Source organism: Gallinula chloropus (genome assembly GCF_964237585.1).
Source record: "Gallinula chloropus genome assembly, chromosome: 7".
In the NCBI taxonomy this organism is placed as follows: Eukaryota; Metazoa; Chordata; class Aves; order Gruiformes; family Rallidae; genus Gallinula; species Gallinula chloropus.
Window position 1 is genome coordinate 17,037,070 of NC_140092.1, and position 24,461 is coordinate 17,061,530.

The window sequence follows — 24,461 nt, forward strand, 5'->3', positions numbered from 1 at the left end:
ATTGAACAGCTCAGAAAATTCTTACGAGGTCTACTTCTCACTTTTATTAATTGGCTATAAAACAGCTGGTACCCTCCTTCAGTTTCTAAAAAGATGTCCCACTGATGACAGTGCTGCTGAAATGTATTTTAAATGGCTTGGCTTTAAAATGTCAACAATTAACAGCTGAATGGCATGGTCTGCATTACCTCTGCTTCTTTTTTGATTGTTTTTACTTGGCTGATGAGTTTGCAATAGGCTTGGAACAGAAGGAGCAACTGGAAATGCAACTTGTAAAGCCTCCGACACAACTCCAGCTCCTACAGAAATAAATGACGTTATTATATTCAGGAAGCACAAAACATTTACTGCCCAATACAAGAACTGATAAATGACAACTTCTTCAGTACAGAATGTGCAAAATTAAATGTAGCTATTTGGTTACTGAAAAAAACGCCAGAAAGATTTAGATTTAGAAGCTAAGGTAGCAGGAAGCTGATGAAAAGCAGATGAAAGCTTCACTCTCAGAGTTACAGGCAGCCTCTCTCCTGTCAGTTTAAAGTTTACTTTTCCACAAAAAGTTACATTTCCAAGAGGAGGGGTGGGGCGGGATGTAAAGTTACTCAAAAGACATTTTGAAATGTCCTGTTCCAAGACAGAGTTTCATAGATAATTTACTGTTGATATTTTACCTTTTAAAATTCAAGATCTAATATCGAAAAGAAGCAGTTGTGGTTGGTACCTTGGAATCTTTCATCACCATTAATATAAACATGTAAGTGCAGTATATATCCTGGCCCTTAGCTTACAACTGCCTGATGGAGTAAGAGGAGAATTATTCCATTCTTGGAGGCAAGAGTAATTTTTCCTTAATAAAAGGTAGCTCTAACTCTGTTTTAGCAAATACCACATGATACATTCTTAAGGAAATGAAAGAGCAGCATTAGCTGATGCACTGTCTTGCTTCCATTTTTATGGGTCTGAAACACAAGTCAAAGTGCAGACAGTGTTAATACTGCTTTACATACAGACATAAAAGCTATAGCTAATGGAATAATCTATAATGCTCTACTAACTACAGGATCATATTATCTACAAAGGACCAACAGTTTGATGGGTTAGATGATGCGAAATTGAAGCACACAGCATTTTTGTAATAGTCTATGACAAGACATCACTATGTCATAAATGGACAAGACAGATGGAGACCAGTTTAGCAACTGGCATGGTTAAGCATTTGATAAATCAAGAACCATCACTTACTGCTAGAATTTCCATTTGCTAAGCAAGAAGATGAGCAGGTCACAAAAATACAAAGAAAGAAAAAAAGATAAAGAATTAGTGTAGGAAATAATTTTAATTAGGGTAAAAAGATGTCCCAGATAAAATGGAGGAAGAAATACAAGTAACATGCTTCAAATATATCCTGAATGGAGAAAATTAACAGACTGAATTAGAAGTGAAGTTACTTGTTGCCAGAACTAAATGAGAACATTTGCTTTGTAACACAACATGAATAACATACTTCACCTATAGCCCTGCCTAGTCTTTACACATTCTGTATGTAGTCTTACAGGTATGCAAATTTAAGGGAATCAAAGACACGTAGGGCTCAACATCTGTGCCACACTTTTTACTTGTTCTGTACCACTGCAGTCTAAGCAATAATAATGCCTTTTAAAATTTGAGATGTAATGTTTAGATTCTGAATCAGTTTAGAAAATTCTTGGTTGTGCTAAGCTAAGTTGTCAATTGGGTTTTACAAGCTACTTCAGAAAAACATTTGGGAAAGAGGGACAGGGAGAGAAATTGTCATAGAACATGTGAGACGGGACTGGGACAGTTTGCTTTCTGAAGTGCTAAGCTGTGCTGATGGCATTTCAGCAAGTAACATGGAGATGCAACCCACGTCAGATTCCAATAGGGAGAAGGAGTTGAGCTTTACTAATCACATAGTAATACACAATGTGTATAAGGTACACACTATGTGCTTAAAGGACTATAAACATTGCATATTTTTGTCCTGTACTCTGTGCCATTGTATACATAGCACCATTACTACATAAGCACAAACGTCTGATGCACAGAATGCTGCAGAGATGAGATGCTGAACAGCCAAAGTCATCAAGAATTCTATGACTCACTTTAATGAAGCACAAAGAATCCGACTGTGAGGAATGGCAGGGTCAATTACTTAATATTTTTACAGTTCCAGTGTTCTTTAAGCTAAGTCTCATTATTACTGTGAGCCATGAAGAACCCCTCTCCCCAAAATCACACCTTGATAGCTATTCTAAAATGTCAAGAGAGGTTTTCCTTTAACAACGGCTTTGTGCTGCTCCAGTGTCTTTCACACACTTGGCTCACTTGAGAAATAATCTTGATTTTTCTACCTGCCAGCCCTGTCCTAACAGTCTAGCCAGAGCCCAGATGCATTCTTCCAGGCTCGCGTGTAAGTACCAATAGCAACAATCCAGTAATTAGATTTACCTGCAGGTCTGCTGGCAACGCACGAGCCAGAACAGAATCCATCTCACTATTCCTTAGCTGTATTGACTACAGTGCTAAAAATTAGCAGGAAAATCTTATTTGTGTTAGTGAATGAAAAATATCTGTTGAGTGAAGCAGCTCTGTTTTCTTGAGCAAGGCAACACTAAATATATATTCAGCATTAACCGGTTGACTGGAAAGATTTATCAGCCTCCCATTCCATTTATGCAAGGACTTCTGAAACAATGATCTTGCACTTGATAACTCCTCAGTCTCCTGCCAAGCCACTATAAGCTTCTGTGAATAAATTTAGAGCTTCTATAAATTGTATATATTTACGAAGCAGGGTAACAGGACTCTGATTTCTTGACGGATACTATACTTTAAAAGATCTTAACTGAACCTCAAGTGCAAGGAGCACATACAGAAACCACTGCCAGCAGGTCTTGCAGGACAGGACTGAAATACAAAATGTAAACAGGTCCCCACAAATAATGAATGTGAATGGCCACACAGCATCTGAGGAGGAGTTATTTTCAAACCCTGCAGATACCAGGAAGGACATGAGAAAAATGCCTCACCTGGAATTCCCTCTGTTTCTTAGTTTCCCTGGCTATGTTTACCTTTGGGATAAACGTAGTTACATTCAAAGTGTTACATGTTAGCACAGTTTCTTGGTGTAAGTGCTGCTTTTTTATTTATAGAACATCAACTGTATTGTAATAGTAAATGTTGTTGCATATTTCTAACCACACACCAGTCAGTATGCCGTGATGTGAACCGAGTGTAAAAAACTCTAAACGTGGTGTTTGTAGGCAAGGCAAACCCCTTGCAAACACCAGCATATTATTTTGCTGCATGACCTATACTCATCCAGAGGAAAGTCTTTTTTTAAAATGTGCAACTTGGATGCAATATAGAAATCAACAGGATATTATCACACATTTTGCTACTCTAACAGTGCAGGTGCATCTGTATAAAAGAAGAAATAGTCCATGCACTTTATCAGCTTGGATTTGGGTTTTTTTGTGAAAACGTCATTGTGAACAGTTAAGTTCATCTGCTATCTGCAACTCTTTCTTACATCTTTCACTGTTATTATTACAGGACTCTAGACAGCAGACTTCTTTGTACCCAGCTTTTGGATTTACTTGTTTCTCTACAGCGTCCATATTACAAAGCTACTGATCTTTTTTTAAAGTGTCTTCTACTCACTATAGCAATTAGTAATATTAAACATGGATGACTGCCATGCAAATGCATACAAAGTAGGCTACTTCACCTACTGTTGTTAGTTATTTTGACAGAAGTGTTTCATGAGATTTTTGCCATGCTGCTACTTTACTCCCTGTTCCTTCCCACCCAAGTAATAGCTCCAGAAAGGTCACGTGTATTTTATATAGTACTAATTATATTAAATTCAGTACAAGTTTTTGGCCAGACAGTTTATCTGAGCATATAAGCAGAATGCTAATCTTTTTTTCTTCTAGAAACAGCTGCAGAAAAGCAGACTTGATGGAACACAGATGGTATCTAGTCTGCTTATCTACTCAGTGTTATTAAGTCTAGAACCCAAGAAGGGTTGCCAACTTTTATTAAAAAGAGCCCTTTTTATTACACCACTGCTTTGTAAGAATCTGAGTTTCCAAAAGATGGTATGATAACTGAAATGAAAAGCTTTTCATACATTTTTTAATCTCCCTGCAAATATTGGAATTTTTGTGCAATAGATATAAAGATGGTTTTCAGTCTCATATCCAGAGACTCACAGCTGACATACACCTACCTGGGCATCTGTGTTGGTGCCATGAATACCATCATCGGTACCGAATGTCCTTTTGCAGTCTTCTAGCCACTGCAAAATAAACAAGATTAAATATCTTCTGAAACAGAACAAACTGAAGACTGTGCTAAAACCGCCTAAGACACTTCATCAAGTCTTGCAAAACAGCAGATTACAGAAGAAACTGATAGAAAATCTATTGTTTACCAATGTGGTTTGCACTAATGATTTCCTGCCAATAGGTATCACTTTGCAGTTTTTATTGTGTCCCCAGTAAATTTACTGTAGCCTTCATTCCCCCAGATGGGGACAGCATGCTTTAGTATAAATACTCATCTGTGACTGCACTTGGATACTGTTACAGTGACAAGACGTTTCATTATATGAGAACATACTTTCTCTTTACTTGCAGCACACTGTTTACACCAACATGATATCTCAGCCTTTAGAACACAGAACTATTCTCCCATTACACAATGCAAACATGCAGATTCCCCTCTATTTCACCAACACTGAGCTGTATTTAACCCCAGTTCCTATAACAGACAACAGGTTTATTAATTTCAGTGGGTAAGATCCTCTTCAAGCTTTAACCAGCCACGCAAATTTTGAAGTGCTAATATGAAGCCTTCACAGAATCAAACATGCTCCTACTGGGCAATATGACCATCTCTGACACAGTGCCCAGCCCATTGCTCAGTGCAAGCAACTGCAAGCATGAGGTAATTCAGGTATTACTGAAAGGGGAATGCGTCATGTTGAGATAAAGTGCAGATTATCTTCTGAAATTAAGAACAGGCTCTATATGTCCACAGAAGAATAATTTAGCATACTGTGTGCTTGGTATCTTGAGTCTCACAGGAAATCTTAGTGACCTTTTTCTAACCTTTGTCTGATGGAAGAAAAAGAAAAATGTGATTTCCCATCTGCTCAATTTAATAAAGGTTACTTAGTGAATTAACTAGGCCTGTGTGCTTATCAAGAGGAGAAATGGAATTCTCTAAACACCGCAGTGTCAGTTCCAATTAGTGACATGGATACCAATGTACACAGCAAATCTCATTTTTCTTTTTATCTGACAGCATCCATCGGTAACGATGGAATCGGTTTGCACTGGAACAAAGAGCATCAGCAACTGGGAAGCTAGTATTTATTTTCACACACATGCCCTTTTAAGATCTTTTTTTTAATCTCAAATCCCATCTGAATAAAGGCTATGCCCAGAATGTTATGATATACACATAACATTGTATTTTCTCTTACATTTATCTGATTCAGCATCTTTGCCCCAATATGAAGTTAAAGCAGACTCCTTGTAACAAAATAGAACAGTAGCTTCAAAATGGTGACAAAAGTAATTTGCAAAAGATTTTTAAAGAATTTCTGTTCAGCATGGTGGAAAGACCTAAGCATTCTCTTTAGTAATAGCAGTAGATTGTGTGATAAAATAACCTTCTTCATATGTTTGCTTTACATCAGTTTCCCTCATATATCTCCTATGAAGACAGAGGGTGAAGAGCATTACTGAAAGCGTAATATAGGCAAATATGTGCTTGGTCTTGGTCACACTGTGAAAAAAGTGAGGCTCTGCAATAAGCTCATTATGTATTGTGCTTTAATATGCTCAGATTGAATAGGCTACACAATTGCCTGCAGTAACAGAAATTCAGATTAAGAAATGCTTTTTAAAAATGTTTTAGAAAAAAAATTATCCAAGTTAATTAGTCACTTCTAAATTACCATGTTCAAGAAATACGTAAATAACGCACTCAATTAGCTAAATGACATGCTATCAAGAGTCAGAAATGATTGGTCAAAGCTATGTATTTCTTCTTCCTCAGCACTGCTTCTGCCTATTTATAAATGATTAAACAAAAATAAAACCCTAGCAAAATGTTTCAGAACGATTAATCTGGTGAACTTTCCCCTGCACCAGTCACTCTCAAATCCTGTGGCAGAAAACAGGCTGACCAGAGAAACATGTTACTGGGTGCATTTGACAGCTGCACTACAGAAAAACACTATGATAAGATGACAGAGGCCATCTCACTGATACCCCTGTTCCTTTATCAAGTAAAATAAAATGCACACAAGCTCTTAATACCCAGTAGGGATTTATGCTGATGTGTGGTAGTGCAAAATTAGCTAAAAAGACACCGAGTGAGTTCCCGGTCTGAAAGGGATGCAGTTTTAACTCATCGTACTTTGACAAATCAACCAAACAATGCCACTCATCATTGCTGTGATAAACTGTAAGCTAAAGGAGGGGTTTATACCAGGAGAATTCCTTGATGTTTGGATAGTCACCACTGCAAGCAGACACCACAGACACACACAAGTTCTTCTCTACCCTGTCTCTAATTTTCCTGTCTGGCCCTTTGGCAAATAAGTCAGCCTCTCTGTTGCTCTCTAAAATGAGGAATGAAATACCTTATTTTCTCATACAAGTGATGACAGCATTGCACATCAGAAGTTGTCAGATACTACATATTACATTAAGTAAGCTAAACTTAGCCATTAGATAAGCACTTTGTTTCTCATTAACCCTAAATGGCAAAATGTAGCTCATTATATTAGACCTCATGAGTTCTTTTACAAATAAATTGTTACTACCACAGAGCAGGGCAAAAAAATGATGCAATTCTTTAGCAGAAATGCTGGCCTGGATCCTAGAAAACAGTTTATCTACATTAACACTACTGTGTGGCATCCTTCAGCATTGGCTTTGAGAAAACCATGTTTCTTTTGAGATCCTTTTCACAAAAAAGTGGGTAACTGTTCAGCAGGTGAGCTGTCAGCAATCTTTGCAAGGCAGAGGATGTAATTTCCTAATAAACTCAGCACGATCAACAAACATGGAGCCACTTGTGCTGCAAAATACAGCTCTGACAAGATGTCATGGCTTGAATTCTCATCCTGTTTCACATCACTCAAACCTGCCTATACAGCCATTGTGGCCTCATGGGCTGTCAGGATCAGTAGCAAGTTCCTTCAAACACGTGTCTAATTTTCCTAGGAATGGTTTTCTCTCTACAACAAAAGTCCCATATATTCTCTCTCTCCCTGTACCTACAAAACTAATTGCATATCCATGTTTTCTTTTGGCTCTTGAAATAGAAATGGTACCTGTTCCAGTGTTCTGAAGTCAGGATCTTCCTTCCTGAACTTCACACAAAGGTTCACAAAACCAAATACACAGACCCTCACTACAGAAATTTTCAACTTATCAACTTTGTGCTGCTTTGCAAAAAAAATGTAACCACTAACACATACACTGTACTACTCTAAACAACTGACATAAACATCAGCCTCAATGGAATCCAGCTGCAGGATAAGACACCTAAATTTATATGCCTATGTACAATAGCTGTTTACGCTCCCATTACAAGTTGGTGGAGATCCAGTCAACAAGAAGTCGTCTAAAGACCTATTCAGCTGAGCAACAAGTCAGTATCTATAGTAGGATAAAATGCATTGCTTCCTTGATTTTTTTTTTAGTTTACTTGATCCTTGAATACTCTGGGTGTTAAGGCACTTGAGTATTGTCAAAAGAGGATTTTTATATGAGGAATGTGCTTTTCCCAGGGCTAATACATTTGCTCAATGTGTCCTGGTTTTGGTCAGGATGGAGTTAACTTCTTTTGTAGCAGCGGATGGAATGCTGTGTTTGGGAGTTAAAATGAAAGCAGTGCTGATAACACCCTGATGTTTTCAGTTGCTGTCAGACAGTCAAGGACTTTCTCAGTTCTTCATATTTCTCTATTCATGAGAAAGGAGGGGACGAAGCCAGGACAGGTGACCCAAACTGGCCAAAGAGAGTATTCCATGCCAATTACGTCCTGCTCAGTGTAAAGGGGGCTGATGGGAGGAGGAGGGGGCGGCTCCGGGACGCGCGGTTTTTGGGGGACGGTCGGGTTCCGGGACAGCTCTGGGTGGCACGGCCTGAGTTGTGGGTTAGGTGAGAAACTGTATTGTGTATCAACAGCTTCATATATTTTTGCTCTTAAGTCCTGTTAGCGTTGTTACATTTTATCTTTCTGCTATTTTAGTAAACTATCCTTATCCCAACCCACGGGCTTTTGGTTTCTTGGTTTTGGGGTTGTTATTTGCCCCTTCCTCTTACCTTCCATTGCCTCCCTCTCCCCCCCCCCCCCCCCCCTTTCCCCTGTTCTTTTCCTTTAAAGAGCAGGCAGCTGTGTGGATCTCAGCTCTCAGCCAGGGTAAAACAACAACACAATGTTAAGCATTCACATGAATTGCACGTAAGAAAAACCTTGGGTTCAGATTAGTAGTAAGAAAAAAACAGGATTTTCTTTCAGATTTTACTTTTAGATCCCTGTGTTGAGAGATAAGGCCTACAACAGTTTCAGGCTAAGTAGGTTTTAATATTTTTTGTTTTGAAATATACCAGACTCACCTGTTCTGCTGCCTCTCTTTTGACATTGTAGGTATCCAGGTGTTCTTGGAGCTCTAGGACACTGAACTTCAATGTTTCTAGCAGGCCACAAGACATTAGCTGGAAGACAAAAGCAATCACCTCTCTGTAGTCATGTACTGTCTGACTACAATCCATATACTCTAATATCTAAATTATACAATAAGAAATTCTAAGTCACCTTTGGAAAGACAATTAAATGAGAACTAGTTGGTTACAGATCATTTGTGACACCTTTGAGTTAGCAAACTAGCACATGTGGCTGTATCCCTGTTAAATCAGTGAACAATAGCTCTGATTCTTAAATAAGGGCAATATCTGGTTATCTTCCAAGAGAAAGATTTCAAAGGGATTTTTACGTCTTTCAAAAAGAAAGAGAGTATTTAATATACACACAGCTGGTATAAATAGAAAAGCTTGCAGCAGGACAAAAAGGTACTGCTGGATTGCTCCTGTAGAAACCTAAGGAGTGTCGAAGCGAGGGTTGCTTGCCCTTCTCAATACAGGAACTATACCACTAGCAAAAGCTTCAGTCTGTGGGAACCAGAACTGTCAAAGCAGGAACTGTTGGATATTTGAAGAATTTTATACCATTGACAACTTTCAACATAGTTTCAAAATCTCTTTTTCCCTCAGGGGCTGCTACCTCCACTTTGCTCCACACCATTTCTCCCTGCAGCTTTATTTCCATTTAGGTTTTTGTTATTAAGCCTTGTCACTTTCTGTAATAATTATGCCTCTAACATGATGCTTCCTCCCTCAAGCTGGTCACCCTTTGCAGACACCAAGAGCTCTGTACTCTTCTCCAATCCCTGTTCCCTGGTACCTCTTGTTCATCTTGAAAGCAAAAGCTCAAAGCTGTGATAACAAAACTGTTACATGGAGAATTGCAGCATCCTGTATTACTGAAGCAGGGGCAGGAATGAGGCTTATATGCTTTTCCAAGTGCCTCAAGAATATTACTCTACCACCACATTAAGACACTGCTCCTCCCAACCCCTGTGCCCACATCAACCAAGCAGCAAGTTGTGGCTCGGTGTCACCGTGGTGCTCTGCATGCAATAGCACCGAAGTGCAAAGACGTCAGTTGGCATCGTGCATCAGCAGCAGCCCATCAGCCATTCCCAAACGGCTTGTGAACCCAAGCTTTGTTGTAGGGGGCATCCTTCTGCTGAGAGCTGCTTTCTGAATGAATCAAATGTTGTAGGGGGCATCCTTCTGCTGAGAGCTGCTTTCTGAATCAATCAAAGGCCAAATCTGAGTCAAAAGGGGACCAAAACTGCTCCCAGAATTCAGGATGTGGGTGGGTATACTGGGGATATGTACATTAGCTCAGTGATGTCTCATTTATTCTTATTTATGCTGGAATACCTTCTATTTTTTACTGCTGCTGAACACTGAGCTGACTTCTCAGCATTAATATTTATTGTAACTCAAGATTTCAATTGAATAACAACAAACAATTCAAAGCCTTCATGGCATATTTGTAGATAATATGTTTCTCTCATGCATCAATGAATATGTATGTAAGCAATACAATTAAAAATGGCAAAATGCCGCTAAATAAGTTCTCGTCCTTATTCTTCTCCTTGCAAAGAATATAGAATATACATATGAACAAGCAGGGAAGTTAAAGAATAGCAAGGGAATTTAAGTACTAGTACCAGAATCAAGTAGTTCCTGTATTGTTCATTGTTACAGCTGGAGTTTATTTTTGGAGAAAAAACACTTCTCACTTGTGTTTTCAAATGTTTATGATACATAGTGGCCCCCTAACATTTAAATTCCTTTCCTATTTTCAATTATTATTAAAGCTTGTTTTTTTAAATCGCCAAATTATTGCGATGTTTCAATTAGTGAAATTAGAGAGCAACCTTTTAAAAGGCAAAAGTACAATTAACACATTTTATTCAAACTTCTGAAAATCTTCCCAGAGATTGCTATTTTCAAATGTTAAAACATCCCTTTGTGTGCTACACAGAAAACGTTGAAGCAGACAGGTATTTCAGTGTGTGAGTTTATGAGATTTTTACCGTTTCTGCATCCACAAAGACCGTTGGACATTCTGAACACATCATCATCACTTCCAGAGAACTTCTAAATTTTGTTCCAATCCGCTGCAAACTTTCTCCAAGGAAGCTGACCGAATCATTGGTTATAGAGACAAACTTTCTTTGAATTGTCTGGAAATCAAATCAGAAAAAACATTTATTTTACACTGTATTTTATTACCCCTCCTCTGGCTTTCCAGATTAAGAATTTCAGGGCAAAATTTCCATCATGACAGCATATAATTTGGACATTAAACTACAAATCAATACGTAATTGCTCTGAATATTTACATAAAACTAACTCCAGAAAATGCAATCAGTTAATAAATACAAACCAACTTGTACCTATAAAGACAATTACTCCTTTCACATCTAGGCCCTTAGCATCAGCATTTGTCTTACACAGTATAGAGAGCAGATCATTTTGTTTTCAAGTGTATTGTAGAAAATGATACACAGGGTTTGACGAGTCAGAATATGACCTGTGTGGCACCACCTGTGTCCAAAACTGCCACCCCCTCAGGGTTTCAACCTTCTTCAAAAATCAGTCTTATGTATATCATGTTTGATTATGTAGACTGTTGGCTTGGTCAAATACAACACTGTGAGGTCCTATGTATTAGTTCATAAGCCTAGGTAGTTACATGTAGACTAAAACTATACAAAGATGATATTTACAGCTGCAAAGTTAAACACAGCATTGGAGCCAGAAAACAAACTGGAAGGGTCCAGTCAAACAAAGCCTCCAGGGTTTCATTTAATAATTTTAGCCTTCCTTTGTTCCCAGTAGCAACTCCTTAGGAACACTTCTCTGCCCAGGCTCGAGCCCTGGACTGCTATTGCCTCGTCTCCCAGAGTATCCACCTGTCCAGCTGACTGCAAGCTATCCCATCAAGACTCAAAGTTTCATTTTCCTTCCTGGATCCCTCTTTAATGAACACAAGAGAATATAAACTCCTGTTTCACTACTTTCAGGAAATTACTGAATGTCTGAAAAGCAACTGCAGCTTTGGTATAATACACAGAAACTAAACCTCTGATGTCTAGAGGAAGCAAAAAACCAAAAATCTAAAACCAGTGACAAGAATTTCACAGCACTGGGGCGAAGTACCTGGTTCAACTAAAAATGAAAAATGGGAAGAGAGGCACAATTTATTTCATGGATAAAGTAGAGTATCAATTCTTCACTTGGAAGTTACTTCATGTTATTAACCCTAAGCCTGCCCATATATCTGGGATAAAATGTGTGCTAGCACAGTAAAACAAAGTGAGGCTTTTACTGAGAAATTAATTGTGATATACCAAACATCAGGAAAAATTAATATTGTACATATTAGAAAGGGTTGGAGTCATAAGGCAGTTTGTAGTACTGAATCTGCTCTTAGCTCGCTTGGCACATTGCCTGTAAATAAAATGGATTAATAGTGCTTCTCCTATTCGATACAGAGTTGCAAAAAATTACATACATCCAAGTGGTATCACCTTGAAAATGTGAAAATAGAATCCCCTACTTATAGGAAGGAAGGAGCCAGAAGAATGAAGTCATATGCATTTTGTGTTAGATGCCAGATCTATGAGGTAAATACAGTTAAGAAGAGTGACATTTAAAACTTCCAGTTTTAGTGGATCTCCTGGTGTTTCAATCCTCTGCAGAAAAAACCCACTTCCCTCACAAGACATATACAAGATAAAATTCATTAATGTTTTTCAAGCTGTGATCTCTTAATAATGAACCCCAAGAAAACCCAGGAGGAAGGCATTAATTCTGTAATCAGCAGAGAACTGTGTTCTTTAGATTATTTTTTCCCCCTTCCTGAGAATCGCTCCTAGACAACAAATACAGCAGCTATCCCATGGAAAAACAGTGTATGACCATATGACCTTCTTTTAGCAACATGGGGGGTTTATTGTCTGCTTTTCATCTGCTTTCTAGAGGTGTCTTACCACCACAGTCTTGTGGCTTTTGCGGTTACAGAGGGGAAGAAGTTTTGAAAGGAGAAGGAAAGGATTTCAGACAAGCAACACCACACTGACAATTCACTGACCTGAAACAACCTTGAGAAGACGTGAAATGTATAGACGGCACAAGACCCGTCTGTATCTGACAGCATTTGATTGACGTGGCAGCGCCAGGCTTGCTCCTCATCATCGTATGCCACTGGCTGGAAAGCTGCCAATATGGCAGAAAGAAATGGTGAAGGAGGTGGGGAAGTTTGTACTTCTGGGAAACCATCCTGTTCTTCTTCATCTTGACTGTGAGTAGCAAACAACAGAAATTAACTCCTCAGTATGTGTTTCAGGGGAAAAAACCAAACCAAACCAAAACAAATCAACTTTCCTTTTGGTAAGAAGAAAAAGATAAGAATTTGGAATTTAGAATAGTGTTTCATAAAGTAATCAATCAACTAAGGTAACTGTCCACCAAGAAAAAGAGTAAGGAAACAAAACCTTTTGCTTCTGAAATATAAAACCTGCTTATTCTCTCAAATATCCCCAAAGTTTATAAAAACACATTATTTCTACACATATCTATAGACAGAAGGGCTATCTGTAGGTTATATGTAGCTATATACAGCTTTATATATATATATATATACACACTACTGAAAAACATTCAAATTTTTATTAACTTAAATGTATGATCCACCAGTATCTATAGCAAATTTTAGCTTTCCTTAAGAGAAACACAAGAGCTCATTTAGCAGCATAATACTATTCTGTAACTCTTTTAAGTCACATCCTAAGTGAATGGAGATATATTGGAACACTTTCTGTTTTATGGGCAATCAATTTAACAGGCCTTTGTTCAAAGAGCATTCCTCAGTCATACTTTCCATTAGGCGCCAAAGAGCCAATAAAAATATCAAACTATAAATTACTTGGTGCTCCTACTTAACAATCATTAACTTAATTGTTAAAATTTTCTCTATTACAAGGAGTTATAAATTTTGCCAGTTCTTGTATAATTTTACTGAGGCAGCAAAAATGCGTTTGGGAGTTGTCCAAGCACAGACAGTTTATTAAAATAATGTTTTAAACACCATTTTTCTCTAACAACCACCTCATTCACAGCTGCATCTTTTCCTGCATGACTGTTTTCCCTGTACCAGAAACAATGCTGAGCAAAGTACTGAGTTTATTTGCCACAGCAGGCAAAACCAACCAGCCATTATTTCAGATATGCAAACCATCTTTCTAGATACTTGTATTCTGAGGTTCACAGAAAACCTCACATCATAAGAAAGGCAACTTTCTTTGATTCATGCACTGTTAACATGCAATTTCTGTTACTTAGAATCAATATTAATCTTACCTAGACAAACCAGAGAAGTCAGCTTCTTCTTCTTCACATCTCTCATCAAGCTCTTTCAAAGCAAGAGTGACATCCTCTTCACAGATAGATTCAGAATAGCTCTCAGGAGCTGCTGCTTCTGCCAGTTCTGGGGTCTCTTCCAACTCAAGAGATTCGTGACAGACCAGACAGTCCTGTTGTTCTTGCAGTAGATACAACCCTGTGTCTTCACTAGCAGTGCTAACCTGTTCATCCCTCACTGCTGAACTGCCTTCCTGTGAATCAAACATACTTTTATTACTTTTACTGCCAGGACTTAAGTATTATTATCAGTTTTTACTATGGTAAAGTAACAGAATTTAAAAAATTGCTTACAAAGAACCATTTCTACTTCAATCATTCAGCTTTTAGGATTGTTCACATAATTTTACTTGAGCAAAGACAGGCTGTCTATGCGTACTCTTTATAAATTCCAATTAACATTAATATCCTAGAATACAACTTATTATAACATATACAATTACTTAAATCTGTTGATACTCCTAGAAAAAAATATCTGTAAGTAGCCTCAAATATATTTCAATCACAAACACACACAATCAAGACTTCCATATTTTAGTTTTCTACATCCAAAATGACTGCCTCATGCTTGCCTTTGGGGTCTGGAACCAACACAGAACCTTTCTTCTCCTTTCTGCTCTCCATTATAACAAATTTCTAAAGCACAACTGAGCAACAGTGAACACTGAAACAAACAATGAAAAGGAACGTTCCTCTATTTTTATTATTTTGCTATTACTATTAATGTGGGGAGCTTCAAGGGTTTTACCCTCAATCTCTAAATACAGGCTTTCGATCACTGGCAATTACAAAGATCTAGCGATTAAAAGCTCAGGTATATGAGAATGATCCTTTCTCCCTTCCTTCTTCCTCCATTAGCATTATTATACTCATTAACATTGCTACACTGAACAGTGAAATTCAGATTTAGTTAATTTACAATGAATCCATTTGAAACCTTTTACTGGATTTTTCTGTGGCATAAAAATACAGTTTCTTGTACTTGCTATTTCCTAAAGGCACAAGTTATCACACGTTTTCATTCTTAGTGTGATGGTCTTCCTCTACTGACACGTCCAACACTGGTCAACGAACCTTTGGACAGCCTTAAGTATACACATCACTTAAAACCACAGATTGGTTTAGGCTGGAAGGCACCTCAAAGCCCATCTAGTCCCAAACCCCTGACATGGGCAGGGGCACCCCCACTAGCCCAGGCTGCCCAAAGCCCCATTCAACTTGGCCTTGAACACTGACAGGGAGGGGGCAGCCACAGCTTCTCTGGGCACCCTGTGCCAGGGTCTCACCACCCTCATAGTAAAGGATTTCTTCCTGGTATCTAATCTTCCTAGTTCTTCCTAATATAGCTTCCATCAGTCTAAATAGATCCTCTGACAGATAACTAACTGCATAGATATTATATAACTATGCCATTTTCTTTCACAGTGATCCTAACCTTTACCTCACTTTGACTATGGCACCCCTCAATGTGACCTGGCTGTCATTTGACAGGTAGCGACCTCACTTTTAATGCCTCTTTTGTGAAAGTTAAATCTGGACTTATTGCACAGAACATCCATTGTGCCACACTGAGCAGCTATGGCACACGGGAACGTGAGGCACACGATACCATGGCAAAATGACTTGGATTGGAGTAGTGATCCAATTCTATTATAGAGGTTAAGGTATGATACAGAACTGTGATCATGTCTGGTGATGTACATGAGGGATACGCTTTTAGAAAATACTGAAGTGCTACTTATTAGTTAAAAAAATGCTAAGTTAATCTTCATAGTGCCATGACTCCTGATTTCTAGTTTTCTGTGTAATGCTGATCTTGCCTTTATTATCAATGTGAATGTTCAAGTATGTTAAAAATGCAATTTCGTAGTGGAAAAGTCCACAGAACTTAAGGAAAATTATTTCTAGTACACCCTTCCCTCCTAACTCCTCAGTGCAAGTGAGGAAAACAGAGAATCATCTTAGAAACTTTCATATAATTAAGCTTGAAAAACTCATTGTACAAAATTTAAAATATTATTGTAAGCTAGACTGTAAATTCTCAACTGGAATGTGGAATGTCCTTTTTGCAGAGGACAACGCTACTATTTGGAACCAAGCAATTACATTTCAGTTCGGTATTCATGTAACTCTTCAACATCCCTACAAGAGAAACAAGGAACCCCTGCACCTAACACATTTCTTTTTAAATAATGGCTTCAGGGTTTAGGCATTTATTAAATGCCTATGTTGACAGAGTTATAAGGATAGAAAACACAACTGCACTAGTTGTGCAGTGTAAGAATTCAGAACAAAATGAGATTTACTGGCTTCACAAATTTTTCAAAGTGAGTAGATATTGTGCATATTTTCAAGCTCACTCTGTTAAGAGGCATAAAGCCAGCTCTCCCTTTTAGCAACCAAATCCAACTAGATAGCTGACTCCTGTAGAGAGGTAGCTGGAGTGTCTGAGTTGTGCCTGAAGAAAACTTCTAAGTTTGATTGAATCCCGTACTTTAACAAGCACAAAGTAAACCTGGAACACACCACCATGTTTAGCAAGTGCATTCATAGTCTTTTGTTTTGTCGTCTTCTTCATATATAGCAATTTTTTCCCAGATGCTGCTTAGGCATGAAATTATTTTACAGCCTGGTTAAAGTGTTTTCAAAGTTTTTGATGACATTGGTGCTTTTTCTGTATGATGCTTTCACCTGGATTACCAGAAGTATAGTGATTTTATAAAGGGAGCTGCAAAAGAGCAATGAATCCAAGTATAACAGCGGTGTCAGAAAGAACTACAAGAACAGAGGAGCTACAGCTGACAATGTACTCAAAGCAAAAACCAGAGAAGACTGAAGTTATATCGTGGTGGAATTCATTCTGTCACATTCCATCTTAGATACAGCTTCTCCCTTTTCAAATCTTAACATAAAACATCTAGCCTATGTGGAAAAAAATCATCCAGATTAGGTTCTTTCTGACCCAAAATTCTATTGGAATAGAAGTGCATGTTGTAGACACAGATTAAACACTAACAGAGCAACTGGACAATCTATAAAATCTACAAAAGTTGAGACTTTTGGTATCAACTGCAACGTAACCAAACACATTTTTAAAAAAGCATAAAAACCATATAGATAAACACACAGGAAAAATGTAAAAAACGTGGGAAAACAACTGGGTTATAAAAGTCACACTTCTGGTAGGTGAGGATTTTATCACAGGAAATCAGTCACTGACACTTTCCCTTTTGTCTTTTGTTCTTACAGTTATCTTCATTAAATGCTAGCTAGGTGAGTGGTTTGCCTGTTAATAAGAAGGAATTTCTAGGTAGCAAGCAGGCAGACTAGAGCCTTTGTTCAGAAACCCCAGTCACCTGAACCAGTCACAGCTGACTCTTTTAACCCAGCTGATTGAAGACTTATTCTTAAGTGCAAACCATGCACTGGTCATTCAAATACACAGAGGAACATCTTAATGCCCTGGAAAACTCAATAATTAACTGCATATTCAGTTGAAGTAATGCTTATTCAAATAAAAATGTCAGTAGCATCAATAATTTTAAAGGAAGAGGTAAAAATTCAATCTAACCCAAACCACTTCAAGAAAAAAACAACAACATTACTGAGGTTACAGCTGCAACTGCTCAATATTGTAAGAATTGTAGCAGCTGATATGTAAAATAAAAATGAGGTTTTATTATTTTTATTTAAAGTATTTTAAAAACCAAGAAACTAAATACTCACAGATTTGCAGGCGGCCATTATCTTGAAATCTGTCTCAGTCCACACAGGCCTTTCCAAAAAAGTACACCACTAGCATCTGTGGTCCTTTTTTAAGGGATTATTGAATGGAACCAACTGCTAACACAGCTGGCCTGAGGTTTTATTCCCATATAGCACCAATCACATTAACCCAAAGAAAGCAAAAAAAAAAGGGGGGGGGGGAGGGCGGGGGGAAGAGTATTCGAAAGAAAATGTTGCTCAAGAAGGATTTCAACCACATCAAGTAAAAGCATCTTGAATATCAGCCTATTTTCATTCTGCACCATGAAATGATCATTATCAGCCCTTCAAGAATATTTTTAACCTGTGGTAAGTTCCCTCAGTCCATCCCAAGTAGTCTTCATACCGAGGGAACATAGGAACATTCCAACAGGTTACAAATATTAAAAGCAAATCAAATAATCATTGTAACAGATGAAAAATTCAGTTGAAAAGAAAGCCAAAGTTGCTACTGAACACTAGAAGGAGCCCAAATCAGCCATGCACCAGCCCACATTTCTCCCCACCTCAGGCAGCTGGTTGCTAGAGTTATCTAGAGGAGAAGCCTCCAAACTTGGGGTCTCAGTTCTGATTTGAAGCACCTCTTCTGTTCCCACACTGCTAGTGGAATCTTGAGACTGAAGTGATAACCCAGCATGATCTGATATTGTTTCATCTATGGCAGAATCACTGTTTAACTAAGATGGAAAGAGAAAGAAACATGAAATTCTTCATAGTTTATCGAACATAGAAACTGCAAGGAAAAAAACACATTAACTGTGAAATAGGCTGTTGCAGTATGGGTAGCTATTTGAAGTTATTTACATATTATTTACACTAAGACCATTACAAGCATCACATGTATTACCATAACATTTCACTATGGAGAGAAATTTGAAATAATCCTTGGAATCACAAAAACTATTTCCTTCCTTTTTCTTAAAGGTCTTTGGCACTGGTGAAACACTAAACCAAAATACCAAGAGCAGAGCTCTTTGTTATGGGCAACTTTAATACAAACTTTGCCTAAAGCCTGAAAAGTGGTATACTACCTGCTGCTCCCTGTCCAGTAACTTTTTTTCCTAATTTCATCTATGTACTGTAGAGGCACTTCTGAGTGCCCAGCATTCTTGATTTCCCTCAGTTACATGTACAGATGCTTCAAAATCCACAATTAAACGAGCAATTTCAATGGTTAAACAGAACTGAGGCTCCCATGGGATCACTTACTGCTCTTATTCTTATTTGGTATTTTGGGGGGGGTGTTGTAGGTAGGAATCAGGACGGACACACACTTTATATCACATGCAATTTTTGCAGTTATTTTGAAACAAATATATTAAGTATAACGACACCCCAAAAAAAGAATGTTGCACCAGAGCTGTAAACCTGCTATGAACCACAAGTGGGTACGTAACTCTTCCCCTTCATTGATGCTGTTATGAAAAAGAAGCTGAGCTGCATTAATTTAGTTCTTCAGTTCACTTAGTTTGAATTTGTGAGCTATTAAAAGTGCAAGTGAAAGCTTAAGGTCTCAGATTCCTTTCACAGAAAAATAACTTACCATCTGCGAACGAGACAGTATCTGACTTGCAGTCAGGGCCGCTTCTTCCTCTGAAGACTCATCGGTATCTTCCTGGTTGGTCAAGTTCAAGCTGGGTGTGCTACCAGAGTACTGACATTCTTGAAGAGACGGTGTGTCTCCTTTGTCAATACTGTCCAGCGAGCGCCTACGAACGCCCCAGTTGAAGTTGTCCATGCTTTCACCCTGTAATAAAACAAGTTTGCACACATATGTATGTATGAATTCCAACACGAGAAAATTAATACACAAATGCAACACAGAAAAAACAAGTACTAAATGTGTTATGAACAGAGTTTCAATCAGCCCTTTAATTTTATTAAAATTTTAAATACCTTGTTAAATTATATTTGTAGATAAATTAAAATACATGGCAAATGAGGTAGAAGTTTTTTGAATATCATCTTGGAAAGTAACTCGATACATAATCTAGAACTCTATCACTACCAATTTCATGTATCTGACTAGAAAGTACAAACACATCACAGACAACAACAGATGAACAAGCCAGGGCACCAGGCTGCAACTTACCTGCAGCTCCTGGTTAGCAAAAAGGAAAACACATAGAATTAGAAAGAACGAGGACAAACACTTAAAGATACTCTAGAACCAGGGAAAAATGTTTTATTACATAAGATTTGCCAACAGTAAAAGACTGATTCAAGCTCTGGAAAAAAGCTTTAGTCAAAAAGCTGGTATTTAAAATAATTTCTCTTTCTAATGGGAGATTGATTAAAAAAAATAAACAAACTGACGACAAAACACTAAAACCAGCATGCTCATGGTACATTTTATCTAGCGTGACATGTAAAGCAACTGTTTCAACATACAGGAGATGAAATTCTTTAACTAACACACATGAATCTAAACTGACCACATCCAACTGACAAAGTACCATCAACATTGATTGTATACAAGTTGTAAAATCCCCAGTATCTTCATGAACTTTCCCCAGCTACTTTGTGCGAGTTTTATGTAATGCACCTTCAACAGCAATAGCTGCATCCTTTCTGTTTGCACATTTTAAAGCTGGGATGCTTGGATTTCAAAGATCCAACAAGTCAAATCCATATATTCAAAACACTAATAGTTTAATTCACTAGTACAATTATGATCTTTGCTTTTTCTCAAGCACTTTGTCAACCTCCAACAATACATCTAAATAAGAGGGAAAACCCAACCAGTTCACTTCTCCAGTCTACAGACAGTTCTGAAATACCACATCTAGCCCCAAAGGTGCAAGTATGGGTTCCAAAACCACTCTAAACAGAGTGACTATCTCTGACAGTGACTTTAAAGATCATCACGGTGCATTAAATAAGCAAAGCAAACATTTTGCAATCTCTCAGCGATTTGTTTTGCTCCAAGAAAGGTGAAAAGTTATGGCAAAGCAAAAGAACCCCACCTACAATGAAGTAGCACTACTGTAGGCTGAAGCACTTAAGTTTAATCTGAGTATTACTCAAGATTTTAACGTAGAAGCCCCAGCTCATACTGTTGACGTTTATTTATTAGCAATGAAAAGCATTCTATATTTTTGGTGCAAAACTAGATAGCTCTTATGTAAAGTGCATTATTATATGTAATGCCATAAATATTTGTAGAATCTGTGCTCTGCCTTTTTTTTTTTTAAGTATAACACTACATGTGCAAACAGGCAAGTAATGAGAAAGAAACTTGTCTTCATTACAGTCTGCTTTAGAATAATACAGAAAATTAAGTTGAAGATTAACTTGGTTTGGCAAAGTTTTCAGCTTTTGGCATCCTACCTGCAAAGCCCCATCTGGTGTTAAAATAACATTTAATACTGCAGCCCTAATTCTGAACTGTTTCACTACTTGCATTCAATATAAGAAACTGTATCTGTGTAGAGTATGATCACATATATGCAATAGTCCATTGTGAGCCTGTACTTCTCCTAGAAGATGCAAAGATTGGCTGAAGTGAAGTAATACACAGGAAGATAAAACTAAAGTACTGGCAGAAAACAAAGCAAGATTTCATAAAAAGGCCTAGATTAACCATGAGGACAATCTTAGTGTTTCAACAGATATTCTTCTTAGTAGCTTGTTGACTCATGACCTGCAAGGGTCTCCATTACTAAGTCAATATTTTGTATAAACTGTACCAAAAGGCCTGAAAGAAAATAGAAATACTCATTTTTCTTTCATCTCCCTTCTCTTTTTGACAGGAGGAGAAGTAGAGGGAATATAAGAACAGCAACAACCCAGATAAAATGTAGAAGTCAATGCAAACAACTGCAGTGACCAAGGCAACTGTATATAATGAGTTAGTATAGCATACAGCTTGTAACGTTGAAAGTCGTATTTCATGTTTTCAAAATGCAGAAACATCAGGAACAAAGATTATGCTGTTTTCTTAAGGTTGTTCCATAATCAAATTTTTACTGAATGATACCCAGGTGTTCATCCTGTCACTGGCTTACACTGTCATATCACTTCACTTTCAGATTAAGTTATTTACCTCCTCCCCACTCAAATCCAAACTCTGCCCCAAAAACCACCCAACAGTTTGCAACAAGATAACACTGCAAAGTTTGTGATACAAGTTTCTTTATCGTGCAAGTTAAGTTCAATCATGTCATAAATTCTTCCCAACTGGATTAGTTAAAAGAGTTGCCAATTTCTTAGAATTGCACCAACAGAACCTAATTTTTAAGACGTTCTCAAATGGAAATACACAGAAGAAATCCCAAGGTCTCACCTCTGCATCTTCCAATTCAACATCTAAAAAGTCAAAGTCTTTAAAAACTCCAAATTGTTGTTCACTGGTATTGTCTTCTACAGCCACTTCCTCCTCTTGAATCACTTCTTCTGTTGTTGAAATAAGACTAGTTTGTTGATCTCCAACTTCCAAGTCTTCATTAGAAGAAAATACAACCTGTAGATATGGACAAAACCAGAAATAAAACCTTTCAAGTTCCATAACTCCAGAAATCATTTTCCCACTTCCTGTAATTTAATGGCATTAGTGGCAGTTAGTGTAGCTCTATGATGGTAATTCTAGGGCAAGCACAGATCCTAATTTGTTTCAAGACTACCTGAGTTATAAACTACATCTTTAAACGAGTGACATTCTCTTTTTAATGTTAGCTAAGAGTTGCAAAGGTACAAACAAAGGGATGTATATATCCCAAAACCTTCATTTTCTTAACCACAATATTAGTCAAACTTAACAAAAATAAATAAATCCATCATAATCATCATTCACGTGATACAGGCCGTGTCATTTTCATGGAAGGGGTGTATACCTATAAAAGGCATCCAACACTGGCTTCTGGAGATGATGATCTTCACAAATTACAATTTGCTGTTTATTTCCATTTTAATTTAAAAAATCTTCAGTTTCAGCTTTCAGACATCTAATTTTATTTATTTTAAACCTCTTCCACCAGATTAAAGATCCACCTCACATCAATATTTTTCCCCAGTTAAGAACTTTGATGTCACAGTAAAAAATGATATTCTAGGTGACAGCCAAAGAAGGTTACTCACTTTATGTTAAAATTTCTTAATGTTGTCACCATCATTGGGCTCAGTATGCCAGTGGAGGTCTTTTCTGTGCTGCACAACAAAACACTACCACTGGCCTACTTAATAGTTAAGATCATTGTTCCTACTGATACCCATGTTATTTTAAAGGCATGTGATTCACTGCTCATTTTCAATGGATTCAATGGTAGTTTCAATAAAGCATCAACATCCTTGCAGTTCTCGGCCACTGCTACCTCTACTCTCTATAGTGCATCTTATTCATAATGGACTAGACAAGAGATTTACTCAGAAGGGGGACAACCTAGTTCACCCTCATCTAGCTGAGACAATGCAAATTCATAGTGTGGCCTCAGACATAAAACACACTATTCTGGAATGGCAGTGTAGTCCTGCTCCTTCTGTAAAGAATGAAAAAAACATTGAGGAAAAAGTACTAAGGATTAATCTGATCAACAGAGCTCCTTAGTAGTCAACTAATTTCATTTGGAGAGGGAAGATGTGAGTCCCAGTCCAAAAGCTTTAAAAAAATTCTCATTTTGATAACCAGGTAAGATAAAAGTTAATAATTAATCCAAGTAATTTATCTTTGTTTTAAAACGTCTAGACCTCACCCCATAAGACTGACCTAAATTCACTGAGATGGCAACATTAGTTTTGGCTGAACGTAAAGACTGTTTTGAAACCTGTCTAGTAAAGAATGGTGCCCACTGGACTTCTTGAAGAATAAAAGTAATTCATTACTTATGATTCCATCTCTTTTTAATTCTGCAGTTGGATTTGTGAATTGCTGAAACAAAATCAGTTTGTCAAAAACTCCTCTTTGTAGCTTCACCAATACCTGAAAATGCCATAGCATTCTCACTGCTAAAATCTAAAACCCAAACCAAACCATCATCACCACTTACTGAAGGATTCTTGGGAAGACCGGATTCTGGACCACAGAGAGAGAGCACGTTCATTAACTTCTCCCTAGTTCTTCTCTGAAAAACACACCAAAGAAAATCACATAGCAAGGCATCTGATGAAGGCCCAGGAAAAAATGTAAAGCATCTGCATTTTTAACCAGTCATCTTGCATGCTGACATCCTCTAAAAAGAATCTTACTGCTTTTTCTTTTCACCGGTATTAGCTTTTAGTTTATGTCACACCCATTTACCGGTTTGCTGAGACACGATATAGTCTTCAAGTTACACTTAAATTTACTTTTTTTTTAATACACATTCATAAACACCATCAATCACATATGTATAATGTGTCTGAGACACAACATACCTGAGACAGCTGTGGTCTCTTCCAGCTGACAGGAACTAATGCATTTGAATTGGAGCCTGATGAAGTTGAAGACGTGCTCCGGGTGACAGCAATGACTTTTGGCTTCCCATTTCTGCCCGCTGCGCTGTGTTGATCACCATACTTATTCCCAATTATTGGTGTCTATCAAAGACAACAAATACTTGCTTCAAATTCAAATCCATACTAGTCAAGGCTATGCATTTGATTTCAGAATTC

General features: G+C 37.6%; 1 protein-coding gene across 1 annotated transcript in view; it reads right to left on the bottom strand.

The window, feature by feature from the left end:
* FRYL (FRY like transcription coactivator) overlaps positions 1-24,461 on the bottom strand; it is a gene marked incomplete at its 5' end in the record, with an annotated part of 94,051 nt that overhangs the window by 2,835 nt on the left and 66,755 nt on the right. The window contains 12 exons of the mRNA XM_084266690.1: positions 189-299; positions 1,243-1,260; positions 4,256-4,324; positions 8,670-8,768; positions 10,721-10,870; positions 12,784-12,991; positions 14,052-14,305; positions 18,383-18,553; positions 19,420-19,623; positions 22,162-22,338; positions 23,858-23,932; positions 24,225-24,386. Of these exons, the coding sequence (XP_084122816.1) occupies positions 189-299; positions 1,243-1,260; positions 4,256-4,324; positions 8,670-8,768; positions 10,721-10,870; positions 12,784-12,991; positions 14,052-14,305; positions 18,383-18,553; positions 19,420-19,623; positions 22,162-22,338; positions 23,858-23,932; positions 24,225-24,386 (1,698 nt within the window). The remainder of the gene's footprint in view (positions 1-188; positions 300-1,242; positions 1,261-4,255; positions 4,325-8,669; positions 8,769-10,720; positions 10,871-12,783; positions 12,992-14,051; positions 14,306-18,382; positions 18,554-19,419; positions 19,624-22,161; positions 22,339-23,857; positions 23,933-24,224; positions 24,387-24,461) is intronic.